We start from the raw sequence: 20,467 nt of genomic DNA on the forward strand, positions 1-20,467 counted from the left end.
GACTCTACTCAAAATACAAAAATTAGCTGGGTGTGGTGGCATACACCTGTAATCCCAGCTACTCGGGAGGCTGAGGCAGGAGAAGTGCTTGAACCCGGGAGGCAGAGGTTACAGTGAGCCGAGATCGTGCCTCTGCAGTCCAGCCTGGCAGACAGAGTGAGACTCTGTCTCAATAATTAATAAATAAATAAATAGCGTTGTATGGCAGATCCACCTGACAGCAATAACTTTAAGCCTACCCTGAGAATGACCCTGTGGTCTAAGAAGAATGTGTGCTTGGAGCTAAAGAATCCAGGAATGGCCAAGGCGAATATTCACTCCTTATCGATGGAGGACATGGGAGCCCCTGGTTCATCCCTTGCAACACAAGCTATACAGGTGATGGAGGCCCTTTGTTATGGGTTAAATGGAGGTTGCTAGGTGGAACATGCTAAGTAAAAATGCTATATAAACCATACTTTTTACAAACGGCAGTGGTTCTCCCGTCCACCCACTGCCACTGGACTGTCCTTGTATTTAAGTTCCCTCAATAAACCCTATATCTGGTTCACTGTCTCTGGGTCTTTTCTTCAGCCTCTCATACACGATGCCATTCCTGTTGGAGTCAATAGAGGTCTGACATGACAAATGTCTGTTAAAAACTTCTGTCCATTTTAGAACTTGTTTTTTAAAAAATTATCGAGTTGTGGAGTTAATTGCTCTGAATATTAGTCCTTTTCAGATATATATATATATATATATATATATATAGAGAGAGAGAGAGAGAGAGAGATTTCCCCTCCCAATAGCAAGACCCTGTCTCTAAACACACAAAAAGATTTTTTTAATTAGCTGGTTGTGGTTGTGCACGCCTGTGGTCCTAGCTGCTTGGGAAGCTGAGGCTGTAGAATCACGTGCGGCCCAGGAGTTCCAGGCTGCAGTGAGCTGTGATGGCACCACTGCTCTCCAGCCTGGGTGACAGAGGGAGACCCTGTCTTGAAACAATAAAAATAAATACATTATGCCCAGTTAGCCACTTGGGATCCATCTTGAAAGACTGGCTTTTTCAGGTTCACATTTGTTCACAAATGCAAACACACACAACAATTCTTCATAATTTATATTAATAGATTTCTCTGAATGCCTCTTAGAGTTTACCATGTGCTGTGTGCTCTAAATGAATATAACATTAAAAGTTAGATGATTCTTTTAGTTCAATTCGAATGGCAGTTTTTGATGTTCTTAAATTGGTACAGAGCCATAATCCAGAATAGCGGTGCAAAGCTCACTGAGCACATTCATTACCCTTCAAAGTCTTCGAAAACAGATTACTGGGCTTCACTCCTAGAGAATGATTTCATTCCTTAGGTTCTGTGGTGCAGGCAGGTTTGGAAATCACTTATCTAAAAGTCCTTAATGCTTTGTGAAACTTAAGTCCACTCCATCTACCATTTTCTCAGAGGGCAGGGTAGTATTAATGGAAATGACCCGTTGCATTTTACTTCTTGCGTGCTGTTACCACCACCGCCTTTTACTCTCCTTTGAAATAATTAAAAAGCACTGGGAAGGGAAAGCACTGCAGAATTTTACTAAACATAATCTGTTGCAATAAGATGTAACTAAATAAAATGACAGAAAACTGTGCCTTTTAGAACAGGAATCAACTGCATGATCTGTGTGCTTTCCAAAAGCGTGGCTCACTCTTCTTCCGCAAGAGAAAACTACAACCAGTCTTGACAGGAAGTTGTTGGGTTTTTGTTTTTGTTTTTGTTAAATAGTTCTACCAAATAGTTTTGCAAATAGACCCAGGCTTGACTGGCAATTAAACATGAAACTTCTCATTGGGTATTTTCGAGACTACCACGGGGAATCAGCTACCAGCTTACTGCCATGTGGAAAACTGCACGAGATTCCGGGATCGGAATCAAAATGCTAATTTAAAAGGTCAAGTGAAGCTGCGCCTCACGTTTTGGCGTGCCTGCGCTCTCTGCAGGCAGCAGCGAACAAAGACCCAGCAAGAGAAGGCAGAGGCTAAGACCCATCCCGTATCTGCTCTCCTGAAATAATTCTGGAGTCATGCCTGAAATGCCAGAGGACATGGAGCAGGTAAGAACTAGCAATTCAAGAAATGAAGCATTCTAGAGTAAGAGATGCTTTAAAAGCATTCCAGTGAATGCCTGCTAAAAACAGAATTGTTGTGTAAAGAAAATAGAAACGAGAGTCATTCATTTCCTTAAAACATAACCTCGGGACAAGGAAGAATAAGCCAACTTTAGTTACTGACCTAGAGAACCAGGTTATGAAGAACTCAGCTAAGTCTCATTAGCCGACAAGAATAAAATGCAAGATAGAACTGCAGTTTCATTTACCATTTTAAATGCAATTATGTATATAAAGTTTCTACATAAATAAGGTTTTTATCTATAGTTGTGTGTTCCAGATGTCTTTGTATGAATTTAATCTGCTAACATAACTTTTAGTTTCAGGCTGCTCTCTTTAAATGTATAGACTTCACCACCACACCAAGTTATACATTGTCTATGTAAGAATAGCGTTGGATTCGCATAGACCCTACAGAAAATGATTAAAAACCATATCCAAACATATGCCCCTAGAACTGTACCCAACTTTTACGGGGAAAGTATCAAGTCAGATTCTCGAAAGTAGCCAAGTTAAACTCTTTCTGTTCCTCAAGACTAGGCTGCTCTGAGAATCAGAATGCTAATTGCACATGCTTGCCCTTAAACCTTCTTCTCGTTGAAGAAGGAAGAATTAATTTTCTTTTCTCCCATAGAAAGGTAAGATTACATCATGTGTTGCGACTAGAAACTTGAAACCGAATTCCCAGTTTTTAAGAGAGGAGTATTAAGATGATCTTGGCTGCTCCCCCGGCTCTCCTCCCGCCCTCTTCTTTGTTGTCCCGGGCTTATACTTGTTTAGCGCTGGGGCAGTCCTCAAGGATTCCCTAAATAATGCTAAACTGATGAACAGTAATAGCCTGTATTTAAAAAAAAAAATCGGAACAGAAGAAACCTCAGGCTGCCTTCGATTACTGTTCTAGAGAAACTTATGTTTACACGAGTGAGGAAATGAGTTTTTGTTGGGGATAGGGGAGAAAGGAAAGTCTCGGTGTTCTGACGTGGAAAAACTTCTTTAAAAGGCTGCTTAGTCTTTAGTTTGAAAATAAAGCAAAAAGGATTAGGAGACGGGGAAAGGCCCTAGGAAAATCCAAGCAGTGGTCACGTTTGTGGGCGACGTTTAGAGCTTGCTATCCTGGGCACACAAGAACCGTTGGACTATTCGGTGCAAAGTTGGCGAATCCTACACGGCCTGTGCCAGGGTTTACTTTCTGCATACATTTCACAGGCGTCCGACCCGGGTGGGGACTTTTGCGATTTTGAACTGGAAGGGAAATAAGTCGGCATCAGCACTTAGGGCTGATTGACTTTTAAAAGGTGGTAGAACGCCCAGCATTACACGCTGCTGCTTAAAGTCTCGGTGCTTACCAAGGCTGGGCTCGCGTGGCCCAATCCTGCAGTCCCCGAGGCGGTGTTTCTCAAAGGGTAGGCTTCATTCTGGTTAAACCCGTTAAGAAGCCGGACCCTGGGCTCGTTTCTCATTATATAATTATGGGTAAAGTCCAACGACCTGCGTTTTGAAGATTTACCTAAGTAATTCATCTTCCTTTCCCCCACAACTTTTTAATTTTAATTAAAAATAGTTTTACATTTTTGAAATCTCACACACAGGTTTTTTTCTTTTTTTAAGCATCCAGGAAGACAAATGGCTCAGACGCCAACCCTTTTCTTTTTATTCCTTGTCTTTTCTAAATCTTTAAAACCCACACCTAGGGCTCTAGAGATGTGTCCATTATGCTCTACCCACCTCCGCCCCCGCCCCCATGACTTTAAAATGCTTTTTATTCTACTTTATATACTGCTCAGTCGATCCTCATGCACTAAGCAGTCTGCAAACTTGAAACTCAAGGCGATGCAGTTCAATCTCTTCCCGAGTCAAGAAAAAATAGAAAAAAAGTAGACGAAGAAAGCACACAAATAAAATCTCCGAAACAAAACCTGAGTTCACTGCCTAAGGTCAGGGCCTTTCTTTTGTGTGTAGCTTTAACCACCGGCGCGTGGGCTGGGGGCGGACCGCGCGTGCCCTTCCTCTTTCTGGGGCGTCGGCAGAACGTGGCCAATCAACGGGCGCGGCTATGGCAGCGGAAGCCGGAAGCGGCGAGCGGGGTCGTTCTGGGCCTAGGGAAGGCGGGCTGAGGGCGTCTGAGCTGAGGCCCGCGTCGATCCTGGGTTGGAGGAGGTGGCGGCCGGTGAGGCTGCGGCGTGAAGACGGCGGGCATGGTGGGGCGGGAGAAAGAGCTCTCTATACACTTTGTTCCCGGGAGCTGCCGGCTGGTGGAGGTGAGGGAGTCGGCCTGGGCGTCTCCGGTGGGAGCGGGGGCGCCGAGGGGAACGAGCCGCCGGGGCTCGGGCGGCTTTCCAGGCGTATTCCGCCCGGGTCAGAGCCTCCCGCAAGGAGTGGTCTCACCGCCACCCTCCCAGCCCCGGATCCGAGGGGGGCGCCACCGAGTTTGTTTATCTCGGCGCACACGGGTCAGTGTTTTTTTCTTCCAGCCACTGCGGCAGGAAGCAAGTAGGTGGAGATTTTACTTTCGAGTTCAGTCTCTGCTCCTGACGGCGAAGAGGTTTTTCAGAGTTGTGTCTGTTTTGATTTTGTTTTTCCCCGTTTCTTCATCTTTGGTTCGTATTCCTCGATCTTACAAGTTCGTAGGTTTGAGAAAGAACAGGAAAAGGTGACTTCACACAAATAGCAGTGCTGGAGATGACAACTTACGGAACTCTTTAAGTTCTCGGCACTGTTATGCGCTTGACGGGCTTTACTTTAATCCTCCACTGTGAGATACTGTTATTGCCTCATTTTAGAGATGAGAAAACAGGCATAGAGGGTGATACATTGGCCCGCGTTCATTCCGTAAGGTTGGAGCCTGGAATTCAGATACAGGTTTGTGTGACTGTCTCGGGCTTTGAACCACTACGGAGTATCCCTGAAGGAAGATTATGATGATGATTGGAAGATCCATCTCTGGTGCCCCTCGCATCCCCGCCCCATCTTGTTCCATTCCACTTAAGGGCTTCCAGCATTAATCTGACAACAGAACATATCCAACCCTGGGGATAAGAACACTGCTATTGCCCAGACCATGTCTTTTGGAGAGAAGAGAGAATATAGGAGATGGCTGTTTTTGTTAATGCAGTTTTCGTGCTTCCAAATGTATTTAGGGTTTAGGGTTTTCAAATCACGTTGGTTCTTTGAGGGTAAAGTTAGGATAAATGGTCTGTTAAACCTCTGTGTTCCTAGGTCCTCCAGACGGTGCTGAGTGCATGTTACGTATTGTATGTTTACATTTATATGTATGCATTCGTATGTGTACGTGTGCATATAAAGCTTAATCTACTTTCACAAAAAGAAGTTCAGTATAAAAATGAAAATAGCTTTTCGTGTTTTCCTTCATTAAAAATGAAACAACGAAGAGCTTGGCACAGACTTACTGCTGTCAAAACCTGTAGAATTAAAGCTTACTGACTCATGAGAACGAGAACTGTCTCATAGTTAATGTTAGAGAAGCAGCCTAGAGTGGTTCCTGTTAGTAATACTGTCTGTGGGGCACAGTAGTAGTTAGACCAGTCCCACCTAAGTAGTTAGAGAATCTTAAAAAGTAAAGCCCAGTAATGTTTACTTAAAAGGTCTGTTTCTGGGGCATTAAAAAATAAACATGAAACTGTGCCAAGTTTTAAAGTTTCCAAAAACGACAAGGCATTTACCACTGAAATTTAGGGAAGCCCCCCTCCACATATTAGTAATAGTCCATTCTTTACTTTTCTAGGCATTTTTAGTAGACAGTAATGCAAGTGTGCTACAGTAGAAATCACTGTCCCAGAGAACTGTGTTGGACCACTCAGAAAGAGCCATATATCTCCCATTACCTATACAATTTGGTATCATTGGATTAGATAGAATAATAACAGTAGCTCCACATTTATTTATATGTATTTCATTTTTCAAGAAATGTTTTCTTGGTGTCCATAAATCTGGTCCGTTGGAGTGGTTGAATTCCGTACTTCAAAGTTTAGACAATAAGAGGCAGATACGTTTAGAGTAACTTAAACTGATGCTAGATCTACTTTCCCCCGTATAATAAAAGTTGAGAAAACGTGGACTTCAGGCAAAGTATTACCAACTCTTTATTGTGCCTTGAGTGAACTAGATAGCATTTTGTTCTTTCATTCTGAGTTTCTTAAAGTGTTTAGCCATATCTTCCTTGTGCACAGCTAAAATAATTTATGGAGTGCAGGTCCAAAGTAGTTTTTAGAGGGATATTTCTTTTTCTAAAGAACGAACCAAAAAGCCCCAACAAAACAGTGTAAGAGGCAGAGTACTGTTTATATAGGAGCTCAAAAATAGAGATATTTGTTTAGCATATTTTAAATTTCGGAGTAATGCTTATTCAGAGGAAAAGTTACCTTGTTTAACTGAACGAAACTATTCGGACTCCTTGTGGTAGGAATAATATGGAAACTGTTAGAAATGTAGAACTTTAAAGCTGAAAGAGCCTTAGTCATTTTGTCTAAATGCCTCCCGCATGTACCAGTGAGGAATTAGATCAATAGAGATAGAATAACTTCTTAACACCAGTTTGTGGCAGAACAGATAAAACTGTAATCATTCATGAAACCAAATATTAGTTCAAAGGATTCAGACAAAATGCAGTGTATTTGACTTGACCAGAGAAGCAAGAAGACTCAGATTCTGGTTCCAGCTTTTTTACTGTAGACAAAACCTTTAACACCGGACTTCTTGTTCCTCGCTTTGGAAATACCTTTTCTAACAAGCTTTTTTTTTTTTCCTTCTTGCTCTGTCGCCCAGTCTGGAGTGCAGTGGCTCAATCATTGCTCACTGCAACCTCTGCCTCCAGGGTTCAAGCGATTCTCCTGCCTCAGTCTCCTAAGTAGCTGAGATTGTAGGCGCCCACCACCATGCCCGACTAGTTTTTGTATTTTGGGTAGAGACAGGGTTTCACCATGTTGGCCAGGCTGGTTTTGTACCCCTGACCTCAGGTGATCCGCCCACCTTGGCCTCCCAAAGTGCTGGGATTACAGGTGTGAGCCATGGCACTAAAAAAACAAAAACAACTAACTATGATTATATACTCATATAACATGTTTTCTTTTTTTTGTTTTTTTGAGACGAAGTCTCGCTCTTGTTCCCCAGGCTGGAGTGCGATGGTGCGATCTCAGCTCACTACAACCTCCGCCTCTCGCGTTCAAGCGATTCTCCTGCCTCAGCCTCCTCAGTAGCCGAGATTACCTAAAATTACCTAAAAAAATATGAAACAGTGTACAGTACCCAGCGGTCAGATGTCAGTGCTGAAGATTTTTATTAAGAGTGAGGATCTGAAGTGCAAGCATTTACTGAAATGAAAATGATACTGCACAACATTCTGTTTGAAAATTAACATGAATAGGCGGGGCGCACTGGAGGCCTTACATAGTAACCTAGGGGTATAAGGATACAAAGTTGCATTTTCTCCTGCAACTCCACTTCCTTTTTTAAGTTAAGCCTATTATATTCCCTAAAGAGCCTTATTCTTCTCTATACTTAACACTGCATCAACTCCAAAACGCTCTTAATTATAATAAGATCATCTGGGCTCTTATTTAAGTTGCACTAAGTTAGCAAAAAATACTGCCAAACTATGACAATTCTTAAGATTTATTTTTTTAAATTCATTTAACAGAGATGTTAAAATGAAACAAGTGTACTTCACAGAATCAGTGAAGTACGCAGATCTTAATTCACTGTTTAGTAACTTTTGTGGATTGTATAATGCTTTGGCTTCTATTTCAAGTTCTCTTTTTTAAGGGGGAAAGATACCGTTGTCATTTTGAGAAAGGTAGATGGCACTTTTTGTTTTGCTTGTATAAGAGAAACAGATTTTTATGAAAGCTTTGAACTTTCCTGGAGTTCAGAGTACCCTTGTCCTCTAAGTGCAGTCTCCAAATCACAATGATCAGCATCACTTGTTGGAACTTGTTGGGATTGCAAATTATCAAGTCCCACCCCAGACCTTTGTGATCTAAAAGCCCTCCAGGTGATTCTGATCCACACTGAAACCTGAGAACCACCGACCTTGGAAACTGTGGTTACCTGTTCTTTGCTTCCCTACGGTGAACTAAAAAGTGAGAAACTCGGAAGAAACCAAATTCTCTCTTTTATAGTATTTTTTCAGGAATCTTTACAGTATTTACCCTGTGTAAATTGTTTTGTCTGTTGTATCTGTACTAGACTTGGCATGTTTTCTCCTCTTTACAGTTCAATCTTTGTAGAGCTGTTTTCTTGCCAAATTTCAAAGAAAATATTTTGTTGGCTGAAATCCTTGTTTTCATAGATCAATTGGTTTAGAGCCAAGTTTTGCAACGCAGCCTGAATGAAATTGCTTTCAACTTTTAAAATGTCTTGAAATTGGTTGAACTAAGGAAAAATAATCCTAAGAATTTACCTTTATACTATCTTTCCCTGTTAGTCTTTTCATTTTAGGTTTTTGATATGCTAGAAATACTTGATTTTGGTGTCTTTTTTTTTTTTTTTTTTTAATGTATGTATTCGGCTAAGTCATTTAATTGAGCTAAGGGCTTTAAACAGTCTTTGGTTATTGTATATGTATTTAAAGTTTTTGGTAGTTCAGAATTAGGTGACTATAACAACTCTTGAGATAAAATAACTGGTTTTTTTTTTAATAGTAAAAGTTGACTTTATTCAAGATCCTGGTGGGAAACTTGGTGTTACCCGTCTTGGGAAGAAGGGACATTTTGGAACTATGCTTGGAAACATAGAATTTAAATTGTTTCCTAAATAATGGTTCTTTTTCATTTGTGTGTGTAAGAATTTGTTTCACAGTAGCAACACAGATCTGCTTAAAATATTTTTTCTTATCCTTTGTGTTTATTAATTTTAGCTTTTTTTTTTTGGAGATGGAGTCTCGCTCTTGTTACCTAGGCTGGAGTGCAGTGGTGTGCTCTTGGCTCATTGCAACCTCCGCCTCCCGGGTTCAAGCAATTCTCCTGCCTCAGCCTCCCAAGTAGCTGGGATTACAGGCGCCTGCGACCACGCCTGACTAATTTTTTTGTATTTTTAGAAGAGGTGGGGTTTCACGGTGTTGGCCAGGCTGGTCTTGAACTTCTGACCTCAGGTGATCTGCCCAGCTCGGCCTCCCAAAGCACTGAGATTACAGGCATGAGCCACTGCGCCTAGCCAATTTTAACTATTCTATGTAGGTAAATTTAGGGTTAACTAAGGAACATTTACCAATTTGGTTAAACTTAGAAAGCATTTAAGTGTTGTAAGGACCAAGTTTTTTTTCCTCCTCATAAATTCCTTTGAAATGTTGATTAATTCTCTACCTTGGGTCCATCAAAGTATGATAAATCGTTGAGACTTGAAAGAATATTTGGGATTAAAATCTGAAGACCAGAAATGTCAGCTTGTAAATATATTGGCAGATTTGACCCAAATACTAATCAGGCCTTAAAATAGATAAACTTAAAACACATTTCTCTCTAGATACTCAGAGAGCACCTTCAGTCATATCTATAGGAGCAAGACAAATTGTAAAGTCTTATAAACTGAAAAATGTAATGTTATTTACTATTTAGGTACTTGGAGCAAAAGTATAAAAAAAGTTGCTGTTTATTCATTTGGGCATTGTCAATCATAAAACTAGGATTTTCTGTTAACATAGGAAATATAAATCTATATAATTCCTTGCATATCATCTTGTGTTCTTTTCCTTGGGAAAGATTATTATAACTTTTTTTTTAATTAAAAAAAAAATTTTTTTTTGAGACAGGGTCTCACTCTGTCCCCCAGACTGGAGTGCATGTCATGATCTTTGCTTATTACAGCCTCGATCTCCCAGACTGAAGTGATCCTCCCACCCCAGCCTCCCAAGTAGCTAGGACTACAGGCATGCACCACCTGCAGCTCAGCTAATTTTTGCTTTTTTTTTTCTCTTTTGTAAGGATGGGATTTCACCATGTTGCCCAGGCTGCTCTCGAACTCCTGGGCCCAGGTGATCCATCCGCCTTGGCCTCCCAAAGTGCTGGGATTGAAGGCATGAGCCACCATGCCTGGCAAAAACTTTTTCTTAAGGGATACAGTTTTTTATATGGTTTATTTAATCATTGTTCTAACTTTATTTATTACATTTTTAAGTGTATTTTCTTTTTATTTTAAAAATTTATTTTTAAAAATATAAAATATATTTTTACTTTTTTTTTTTTGTATTGAGACAGGGGTCTCACTATGTTACCCAGGCTGGTCTCAAACTCCTGGGCCCAATGGATCTGCCTGCCTCGCATTCCCAAAGTGTTGGAATTACAGGCGTGAGCCTGGTGCCCGGCTCTAACTTAACTTTAGAATTGGCTTGCAGATATAGGACATGAACCGAAATACGTAGAATTAAGAAATTTAGGGAACAACAATGGTGACTAATTTATTTGAGAGAATTATTTTCAAAGTTAGTAACTCTTTCTTTCCCCCTTCACCTTTTAGGAGGAAGTTAACATCCCTAATAGGAGGGTTCTGGTTACTGGTGCCACTGGGCTTCTTGGCAGAGCTGTACACAAGGAATTTCAGCAGAATAATTGGCATGCTGTTGGCTGTGGTTTTAGAAGAGCAAGACCAAAATTTGAACAGGTTAATCTGTTGGATTCTAATGCAGTTCATCACATCATTCATGATTTTCAGGTATGATTTAGGTTATTTTAACGTACACATGAACAATATTAAGAATTGTCTGGATGATATAGAAAATATCCTTGCCCTCAAGGAAATTACTATGCTTGAAAGCGCTAAAGCTCTAACTTATTATGCAGTAGCATTTTTTTCAGTTAGTATGACATGGCATATGTAATCCTTAAAGTTAAATTTTGACACGTTGACAAAGACAAATATGAAGCATTTTGTAAAAAGCTTAATGTTTATAGAGTGCCTTCTAAGTAATACTTTCTCTGCAGATGGTTTTCAGATGTTACTGTAAACCTCACAACACTGCAAAATAGTTATGTTCATTTTAGAGCTGAGAAAGCAGGGTCAGGTTTTTGGTATCACTGATACTATTCTTCCTTTGACATGGATTTATTAGATACTTAAATCATGTTAATTGCATTAATGATAGCTCTTTCCTCCTGTCCAAATTGGGGGATAAAACTTGTTTTGATTTAGAAACACTTTTGTTTTAATCTGTTTTGTTTTGTTTTTGAGACGTAGTCTTGCTCTGTTGCCCAGGCTGGAGTGCAGTGGTGGAGTTTCAGTTCACTGCAGCCTCCGCCTCCCAGGGTTCAAGCAGTTCTCCTGCCTCAGCTTCCTGAGTACCTGAGACTACAGGTCTGCGCAACCACACCTGGCTAATTTTTGTATTTCTAGTAGAGATGGGGTTTCACCATGTTGGCCAGGCTGGTCTCGAACTCCTGACCTCAAGTGATCCGCCCTCCTCGGCCTCCCAAAGTGCTGGGATTATAGGTTTGAGCCACCACGCCCAGCCTAGAAACACGATTGTTTTATTTTCAAACGGGGTCTCACTCTGTTGCCCAGCGTGGAGTATGATAGATCGATCATAGCCCACCGTAGCCTTGAGTGCCTTGGCTCAAGTGACCCTTCTGCCTCAGCCTCCACAACAGTTAAAACTACAGGCTCACGCCACCACACCTGGCTGATTTTTAGGTTTTTTTGTAGAGATTGAGTACCACTATGTTGCCCAGTCTTACCTTGAACTCCTGGCTTCAAGCAGTCTCTTACCTCAACCTCCCAAAGGGTTGGAATTACATGCATGAGCCATCACACCAGAATAAAAATACAGTAGTTGACAGTTTTTTTTTTGGTTTGTGTCTACATATTATGAAATACTCTTTTCAGTCCCTATAAATATTTTAAGTTTGAACCTTGCAGGGAAAAGAAGCAGCTTGACAGAATTACATTAGAAATTACAATGATTTATTCTTAGTTGAAGGAATGTTGATTTAATGCGCATTTTTCTCTGAATTAATTTTAAGAAGGCTGTAATACCTCTTTCATTTTATTTTGAGTTAAAAAGACATCAATGCTTAACTTCCAGCCCCATGTTATAGTGCATTGTGCAGCAGAGAGAAGACCAGATGTTGTAGAAAATCAGCCAGATGCTGCCTCTCAACTTAATGTGGATGCTTCTGGGAATTTAGCAAAGGAAGCAGGTAATGATGACTTTATAAAATTTTCATAAAATATTAAGTGATTGCTGAGTTTTTAAAAATTAAAGTTTAGTAGATGGTTATTCTTTTTTATATATCATGAAAAACCATTCTAAATTCCATGAAAGAGTAATGTCATGTAAAAATTTAATGGATTTGTCTTATTTTTTTTGTAGCTGCTGTTGGAGCATTTCTCATCTACATTAGCTCAGATTATGTATTTGATGGAACAAATCCACCTTACAGAGAGGAAGACATACCAGCTCCCCTAAATTTATATGGCAAAACAAAATTAGATGGAGAAAAGGCTGTCCTGGAGAACAATTTAGGTAAGATGTAATCTCTTTAGCCCCTGATTGTTTTTTAACACTTTAAAAATCTTTTATACCTATACATATAAATGTTTTTAAATTTAAAATGTTAGTCAATGAATATGACTCATTAGAGAAAATTAAAATATATTTAATAAAAAATAAAAAATTCTAAGAGATAACTACGTGAATTCTTCAAGACAGTTTCCACTATCAGTGTTTACATATTCATCTTTACACATAGAAAACAAGTCAGGTAATGCAAGCTTTTGTAACTTGTTTTCAGAAAACAGGGCAGTATAATAGAGTGAGATATTCTGTTACATGTATATGTATTCTTTTATATGTATGTTATTCTGTTAATACATATATGTATTTTGTTTTTATGTATTCTGTTATATGTGTTAGCATTCTGTTATATGTATGGTGTTTCTTTTTTCCTATATGTGAGTTTGTGTATAATACACATCTCCTTATGTAAAAAGTATACACTCCTTAGAAAAAATGTAAAATTACTAAGAATAAAAATTCTCATAAATGCTGCCTCAGAGAGAGAAACACCAAATGTGATTAAGTGTGGAAGCATTTTTACGTATTTTCAAAAAATGTATGCATGTTGTTTCATAACCTGTTTTTTTCTCCCTCAACATCTTTGCATTTCAGTACAAGTGGAGCGAGCTCTGGGATATCTTACTCCTATCAGTGGCTGCATAGAACTTAATTTAATGAGCCCCTGCACTAAAACTACTGCCTTAGACTGTACTATGGCCTTGAGAAGCAGCCCTAGCATAGAATACCTTACTAACAGACATTTAGGTTTTTTTTAAAGTTTTCTTGTATCACAAATTATTCTGTCGAAATCATCCTTGAATACATTTGTCTCAGTTTATTTCATGCTGCTATAACAGAATACCAACAACTCAGTAATTTATAAAGAACAGAAATTTATTTCACACAGTTCTAGAGGCTGAGAAGTCCAAGATCAAGGTGTGAGGATCTTTCTGGCCCTCAAGAGGGCAGGAATGCTGTGTTCTCACATGGCAGAAGAGCGGAAAGGGATGTGCTCCTTCCTTCAAGCCCTTTTATAATGGCATTGATCTATTCATGAGAGCAGAGCGCTGATGACCACCTAAACACCTCCCAAAATGCCCCACCTCCCAACACTGTTGCTTCATAGATTAAGTTTCAACATGGATTTTTGGAGAGGACAAAAGCATTCAAACCATAGCAATATCTAAGTTCTCTTGTCATATAATTTAAAAGAAAATGTTTGATTTGCAGTTAAAATGTTAACTATTATATACCATCAGCAGGGACCATTATATAATCTAAATATTAATGAGTGGTTGTAAAACTAATATGAACGCTCATATACCCTTCACATAGATTCACAAATTTTAATGTTTTGTCACATTTGTTTTATACGTATGCTTTTGCCAGACCCATTGATAATTAGTTGAATTTCATCTCCAGATACTTCACCTTTTATCTTCTAATACCAAGAATGTTCTTTTTTTTTTTTTTTTTTTGAGACGGAGTCTCGCTGTGTCTCCCAGGCTGGAGTGCAGTGGCGTGATCTCAGCTCACTGCAAGCTCCGCCTCCCGGGTTCACACCATTCTCCCGCCTCAGCCTCCCAAGTAGCTGGGACTACAGGCGCCTGCCACCACGCCCGGCTAGTTTTTTGTATTTTTAGTAGAGACGGGGTTTCACCATGTTAGCCAGGATAGTCTCCATCTCCTGACCTCGTGATCCACCCGCCTCAGCCTCCCAAAGTGCTGGGATTACAGGCTTGAGCCACCGCGCCCGGCCAAGAATGTTCTTTAAATAATTACAATGCAGTTATCATACATTGGAAACTTAACATTAATATGATACTGTAATCAAATACAAATCTATTTAGGAATTTTCTCATTTATGCCAAAAATGTCCTTTATTGCTTTTATTTTTTAATGTAGCATCCAAAGACTATTAATTGCATTTAGTTGTCGTGATAGGTTTTATTTTTAATGATCATAATAATGTAGGATTTTTATATATAAAAACTAGTCCAAATGACAGAAGATACTTAGCAAATGTGTTTTTGAGTTTTCTTCTTTTTTTGTTTTTTTGAGACAGAGTCTCAGTCGCCTGGGCTGGAGGGCAGTGGAACACAGCTCACTATAGCCTTGACCTCCTTGGCTTAAATGATCCTCCCACCACGAATGGCTAATATTTTTACCTTTTGTAGAGATGAGGTCTCACTATGTTGCCCAGGCTGGTCTCGAACTCCTGGGCTCAAGTAGTCCTCCTGCCTTGGCCTCCCAAGTGCTGGAACTACAGGCATGAGCCCCACCACACTCAGCCTTTGCTTTTAATTTTATTTTTGAGGCAGGGTCTCACTCTGTTGCCCAGGCTAGAGTACAGTGTTGCAATCATAGCTCATTGCAGCCTCAAACTTCCAGGCTCAAGAGATCCTCTTGCCTCACTCAGCCTCCCAAGTAGTTGGGACTACAGGTGTGTGCCACCATGCTCAGCTAATTTTCATTTTAATTTTTTGTAGAGACGATTTTTGCTATGATGCCCAGGCTGATCTTGAACTCGTGGCCTCAAGTGATCCTTCTGCCTTGGCCTCCCAAAGTGCTAGCATTATAGGCATGAGCCACTGCGCCTGGCCTTGACTATTTTTACATTGCATTGTCACAAGTGAGCTGTGTCATTATGCTTTTTTTTTAATTAAAAGGCAAGGTTTCTACTTTGATATTATTTAAATCCACACCCTTGTATCTTACATCAAAATTTAAGAGCCAGTCAGCTTTAAAATATTTGCTTTTATTCTTCTCTAGGAGCTGCTGTTTTGAGGATTCCTATTCTGTATGGGGAAGTTGAAAAGCTCGAAGAAAGTGCTGTGACTGTTATGTTTGATAAAGTGCAGTTCAGCAACAAGTCAGCGAACATGGATCACTGGCAGCAGAGGTTCCCCACACATGTCAAAGATGTGGCCACTGTGTGCCGGCAGCTAGCAGAGAAGAGAATGCTGGTAAGAAGGATTCCTGAGACCTGTCTTAGCGAAGGTCCACTTTGTCTTTTCCATGCTTGAACTTTCATAGCTATACTTGGAGTGTTACTGAGTGAAAGCCAGAAGTGCTTTTTTAAAACTATTAGACCAAATAAAAGTGGTTTATATATAGTACACTGTATTCATGAAGAATAAAAATAGTATGCTCTTCTGTCTGCATTTATTTCTTATGTACTATAGACCCCATCATTTCTTTTATTGCAAAGTGTTAGAAAACTTCAAAATAATCACCTAATGTCTGTTAAGAAGGTACTCTTTGGGGGCTGGGCATGGTGGCTCACACCTGTAATCCCAGCACATTTGAAAAAGTTAGTATTAAATATAATATCCATACAAAGAAAGATGAGACTGATTTAGTTTAGAATATTAATAGAATGACCACAGTGTTTTAATATATGAGAATTATATTTTGTAATACATAACATGACAATATTTAAGAAAGTTTAGCTCAACTTGAATGGTTCTATTAAGTTTTTGTTTTAGGGTAATTAAAAATACTCATTAAATTGGACTGTTTTCATAAAAATCTGTAATCACATTTTATATTCCCATCAATTAAGTAAAACTGGAGCCTTTTTTTGATTTTAAAAATTCTTAAGGTTTAAATTCTAGAAATTGCTCTTTTGTGTTTTGCTGGGAGTATTAGTAGGAATTTGATTTTAGATATCTTGGTGAGAGCTTTCCAGAAAAAGAGGGTTGCATTTTAGTTCCTAGACCTTATTCTAAATAAGCTTTTTTGTCAAACCTCTTATTCTACTCAACTCAAAAAGTTGAAACTATTGAATTCATTGTGTCATTGTTCTTAGGATCCATCAATTAAGGGAACCTTTCACTGGTCTGGCAATGAACAGATGACTAAGTATGAAATGGCGTGTGCAATTGCAGATGCCTTCAACCTCCCCAGCAGTCACTTAAGACCTGTAAGTACATGGCTTTAAAAACCTCTAGATCCATCGCTATGGTATATATTATTGCTGTGTTGGGTAACTTCATTTCTCAGTACTAATCAAAGTGAACTTTGCTTGTATGCTGGCTGTTCATAGTGCTGCTTTTCTCAAAATTATCATCTATAGAGAAGATCATGAGTATTGAAGTTTGTAGAAAATGTATTATTGTCTTGATCGTGACAGGCATTTGGTTTATTTTTCCAGGGACTATCAAACCAGATTTCTTACGCTAAGAGCAAAAATGAGTAGCAAATATAAAACCTCAAAATGGCCAGGCGCGATGGCTCATGCCTGTAATCCCAACACTTTGGGAGGCTGAGGCAGGAGGATCCCTTGAGCCCAGGAGTTTGAGACTAGCCTGGGCAGTGGAGGGAGATCTCATCTCTGTTTAAAAATATATACATATTAAAAAAAAAGGTCGGGGGGAACAAAGCCCTCAAATATAACCTTTTACTTACTTTTGATTTTTTTGTTTACCTTTCTTTAAAGATTACTGACAGCCCTGTCCTAGGAGCACAGCGTCCAAGAAATGCTCAGCTTGACTGCTCCAAATTGGAGACCTTGGGCATTGGCCAACGAACACCATTTCGAATTGGAATCAAAGAATCACTTTGGCCTTTCCTCATTGACAAGAGATGGAGACAAACGGTCTTTCATTAGTTTATTTGTGTTGGGTTTTTTTTTTTTTTTTTTTTTTTTAATGAAAAGTATAGTATGTGGCACTTTTTAAAGAACAAAGGAAATAGTTTTGTATGAGTACTTTAATTGTGACTCTTAGGATCTTTCAGGTAAATGATGCTCTTGCACTAGTGAAATTGTCTAAAGAAACTAAAGGGCAATGTTGCCCTGTTTGCAGTAATTTTTCTTTTTATCATTTTGTTTGTCCTGGCTAAACTTGGAGTTTGAGTATAGTAAATTATGATCCTTAAATCTTTGAGAGCCAGGATGAAGCAGATCTGCTGTAGACTTTTCAGATGAAACGCATTGTTCATTCTCATAACCTCCATATTTTCAGGATTTTTGAAGCTGTTGACCTTTTCATGTTGATTATTTTAAATTGTGAAATGGTATAAAAATCATTGGTGTTCATTATTTGCTTTGCTTGAGCTCAGATCAAAATGTTTGAAGAAAGGAACTTTATTTTTGCAAGTTACGTACAGTTTTTATGCTTGAGATATTTCAACATGTTATGTATATTGGAACTTCTACAGTTTGATGCTTCCTGCTTTTATAGCAGTTTATGGGGAGCACTTGAAAGAGCGTGTGTACATGTATTTTTTTCCTAGGCAAACATTGAATGCAAACGTGTATTTTTTTAATATAAATATATAACTGTCCTTTTCATCCCATGTCGCCGCTAAGTGATATTTCATATGTGTGGTTATACTCATAATAATGGGCCTTGTAAGTCTTTTCACCATTCATGAATAATAATAAATATGTACTGCTGGCATGTAATGCTTAGTTTTCTTGTATTTACTTACCTTTTTAAATGTAAGGACCAAACTTCTAAACGAATTGTTCTTTTGTTGCTTTAATTTTTAAAAATTACATTCTTCTGATGTAACATCTGATACATACAAAAGAATATAGTTTAATATATATTGAAATAAAACACAATAAAATTAACACTTGATCCAGAATGTGAACTTACCACCCCATCCTAGAATGTTACAGATACTGTATCTATTTGTGCCAACTGATTTTTTTTAACTAAAAATTAATAGCTATATAATCTTGTTATATAGTTGACCCTTGAACAGTATGGGTTTAGGGGCATCAACCTTGCACAGTCTAAAATCCACTATAATTCTTGACTCCCCAGATACTTAGTAAAAACCTGTTGACCAGAAGCCTTACTGATAAACATAGTCGATTAACATATTTCTATCTTCTGTGTATTATATACTACATTCTTAAAGTAACCTAGAGAAAATAAATGTTAGGAAAATCTCAGGGAAGGGAAAGTATATTCATTCATTAAGTGGAAGTAGATCATCATAAAGTTCTTTTTTTTTTTTTTTTTTTTTGAGACAGGGTCTCGCTATGTCGCCCAGGCTGGAGTACAGTGGTGCATTCTCAGCTCACTGCAACCTCCGCCTCCTGGGTTCACACGATTCTCCTCCCTCAGCCACTCAAGTAGCTGGGATTACAGGCGCCTGTCACCACGCCCATCTGAGTTTTGTATTTTTAGTAGAGATGAAGCTTTGCCATGTTGGTTAGGCTGGTCTCAAACTCCTGCCCTCAAGCAATCCACCTGCCTCGGCCTCAAAAATGTTGGCACTACAGGCATGAGCCACCACACCTGGCCTGGATCGTAATAAAGTTCTTTATTCTTATCTTCATATTGAGTAGGCTGAGAAAATTAACTGGGGAAATTTTACTGATACCCGGGTCCTACCCTGGGCTTACTGACATACATTTTGGTAATTGAGGCCTTTTAATTTATTTTTAGATGTTTTCCAGGTGAACCACTAAGTTAAAGCATTTTGTTTTATATTTTAAGTTAACTACATTTCATATAGTGCAAAATTAAGTTTCAGAGAGTAGAAAGTGTAATTCTTCTCTAGCCACCCATTTTTCATCTGTGGAAGAAATCGATGTAGATCAGTTCCTTGCATACATTTCTAGAGGTACTCTGCATATGGAAGAATGTAATCACAAAACACACATGTCCATGCTCTCACTCTCCGCCCTCACAAAGAATACCATACAATTCTCTGAAGTTTTTTTCATTTGGAATTTGTTGTATATTTAAAGAATGTCCTTTTTTTTTTTGAGACGGAGTCTTGCTCTATAGCCGGGCTGGAGTGCAGTGGCGTGATCTCAGCTCGCTGCAACCTCCAACTCCCTGGTTCAAGCGATTCTCTCCTGCCTCAGCCTCCCGAGTAGCTAGGATTACAGGCACGCGCCACTACACCCAGCTAATTTTTTTATATGTTTAGTAGAGATGGGGTGTCACCATGTTGGCCAGGATGGTTTCGATCTCCTGACCTCATGATCCGCCCACCTTGGTCTTCCAAAGTGCTGGGATTACAGGCATGAGCCACCGTGCCCAGCCAAGAATGTCCTTTTTTAAAAACTTAATTTAAAAATTTCAATCTTGCAGAAAAGTTGCCACGATAGCGTAAAGAATGCTTATATTGGCCGGGCGCGGTGGCTGAAGCCTGTAATCCCAGCACTTTGGGAGGCCGAGGCGGGTGGATCACGAGGTCAGGAGATCGAGACCATCCTGGCTAACACAGTGAAGCCCCGTCTCTACTAAAAAATACAAAAAACTAGCTGGGCGAAGTGGCGGGCGCCTGTAGTCCCAGCTACTCGCGAGGCTGAGGCAGGAGAATGGCTTAAACCCGGGAGGCGGAGCTTGCAGTGAGCCGAGATTGCACCACTGCACTCCAGCCTGGGCGACAGAGCGAGACTCCGTCTCAAAAAAAAAAAGGGAATGCTTTTATTTCCCTTTCCAGATGCCCGAGTTGTCAGTGTGAAGCACATCTACCCAATCATTTTCTTTCTACATGCAGACCACATGTGTATACTGAACTATTTAAGAGTAGGTTGAAGATAATGATGCTTCATCGCTCACTTAGTACATAAACCTCAGTGTATATTTTCTAAAAATAAGGATACACATCTACATACCCCATAATGTAATCACAATCAAGAAATTACTATTCAATTGTATAGGATCCCATTCAGATTTCATCAGTTGTTTCAGTTGTCCTTGATAGGTCTATGCAGTCCAAGATTACTCGTGTGTGTCGCCATGTTGCTTTAGCTTCAAGGTGGAACATTTCCTCAGTGTTTGTCTTTCATGGTTTTGACCTTTTTCACATTTCTTTGCACAAGAAACCGTAAGTTGACATCGATAGCCCCAA

The 20,467-nt window shown here is 39.4% G+C and overlaps 1 protein-coding gene across 3 annotated transcripts; it reads left to right on the forward strand.

Annotated features, from left to right (window-relative positions):
* Positions 1-1,945: 1,945 nt before the first annotated feature.
* On the forward strand, positions 1,946-18,160 carry MAT2B (methionine adenosyltransferase 2B). Of its 3 annotated transcripts, none has more exons than XM_015141357.3 (7): positions 1,946-2,085; positions 10,606-10,800; positions 12,167-12,281; positions 12,455-12,607; positions 15,413-15,606; positions 16,452-16,565; positions 17,082-18,050. In XM_015141357.3, exons 1-7 carry the CDS (start codon positions 2,056-2,058, stop codon positions 17,250-17,252), a joined length of 972 nt encoding a protein of 323 aa, XP_014996843.1. In that variant the 5' UTR covers positions 1,946-2,055; the 3' UTR covers positions 17,253-18,050.
* Positions 18,161-20,467: the final 2,307 nt, after the last annotated feature.

Source organism: Macaca mulatta, chromosome 6 (assembly GCF_049350105.2).
Source record: "Macaca mulatta isolate MMU2019108-1 chromosome 6, T2T-MMU8v2.0, whole genome shotgun sequence".
In the NCBI taxonomy this organism is placed as follows: domain Eukaryota; kingdom Metazoa; phylum Chordata; class Mammalia; order Primates; family Cercopithecidae; genus Macaca; species Macaca mulatta.

What these genes read in the sequence shown, in the direction of transcription:
- MAT2B (XM_078003851.1), top strand. Translation starts at nt 4,193, where the DNA reads ATGGCAGCGGAAGCCGGAAGCGGCGAGCGGGGTCGTTCTGGGCCTAGG. An exon ending in GTTGGAGGAGGTGGCGGCCG is followed by an intron (nt 4,307 to 10,605) that starts GTGAGGCTGCGG and finishes TTCACCTTTTAG; the next exon opens with GAGGAAGTTAACATCCCTAA. An exon ending in TGTCCTGGAGAACAATTTAG is followed by an intron (nt 12,608 to 15,412) that starts GTAAGATGTAAT and finishes ATTCTTCTCTAG; the next exon opens with GAGCTGCTGTTTTGAGGATT.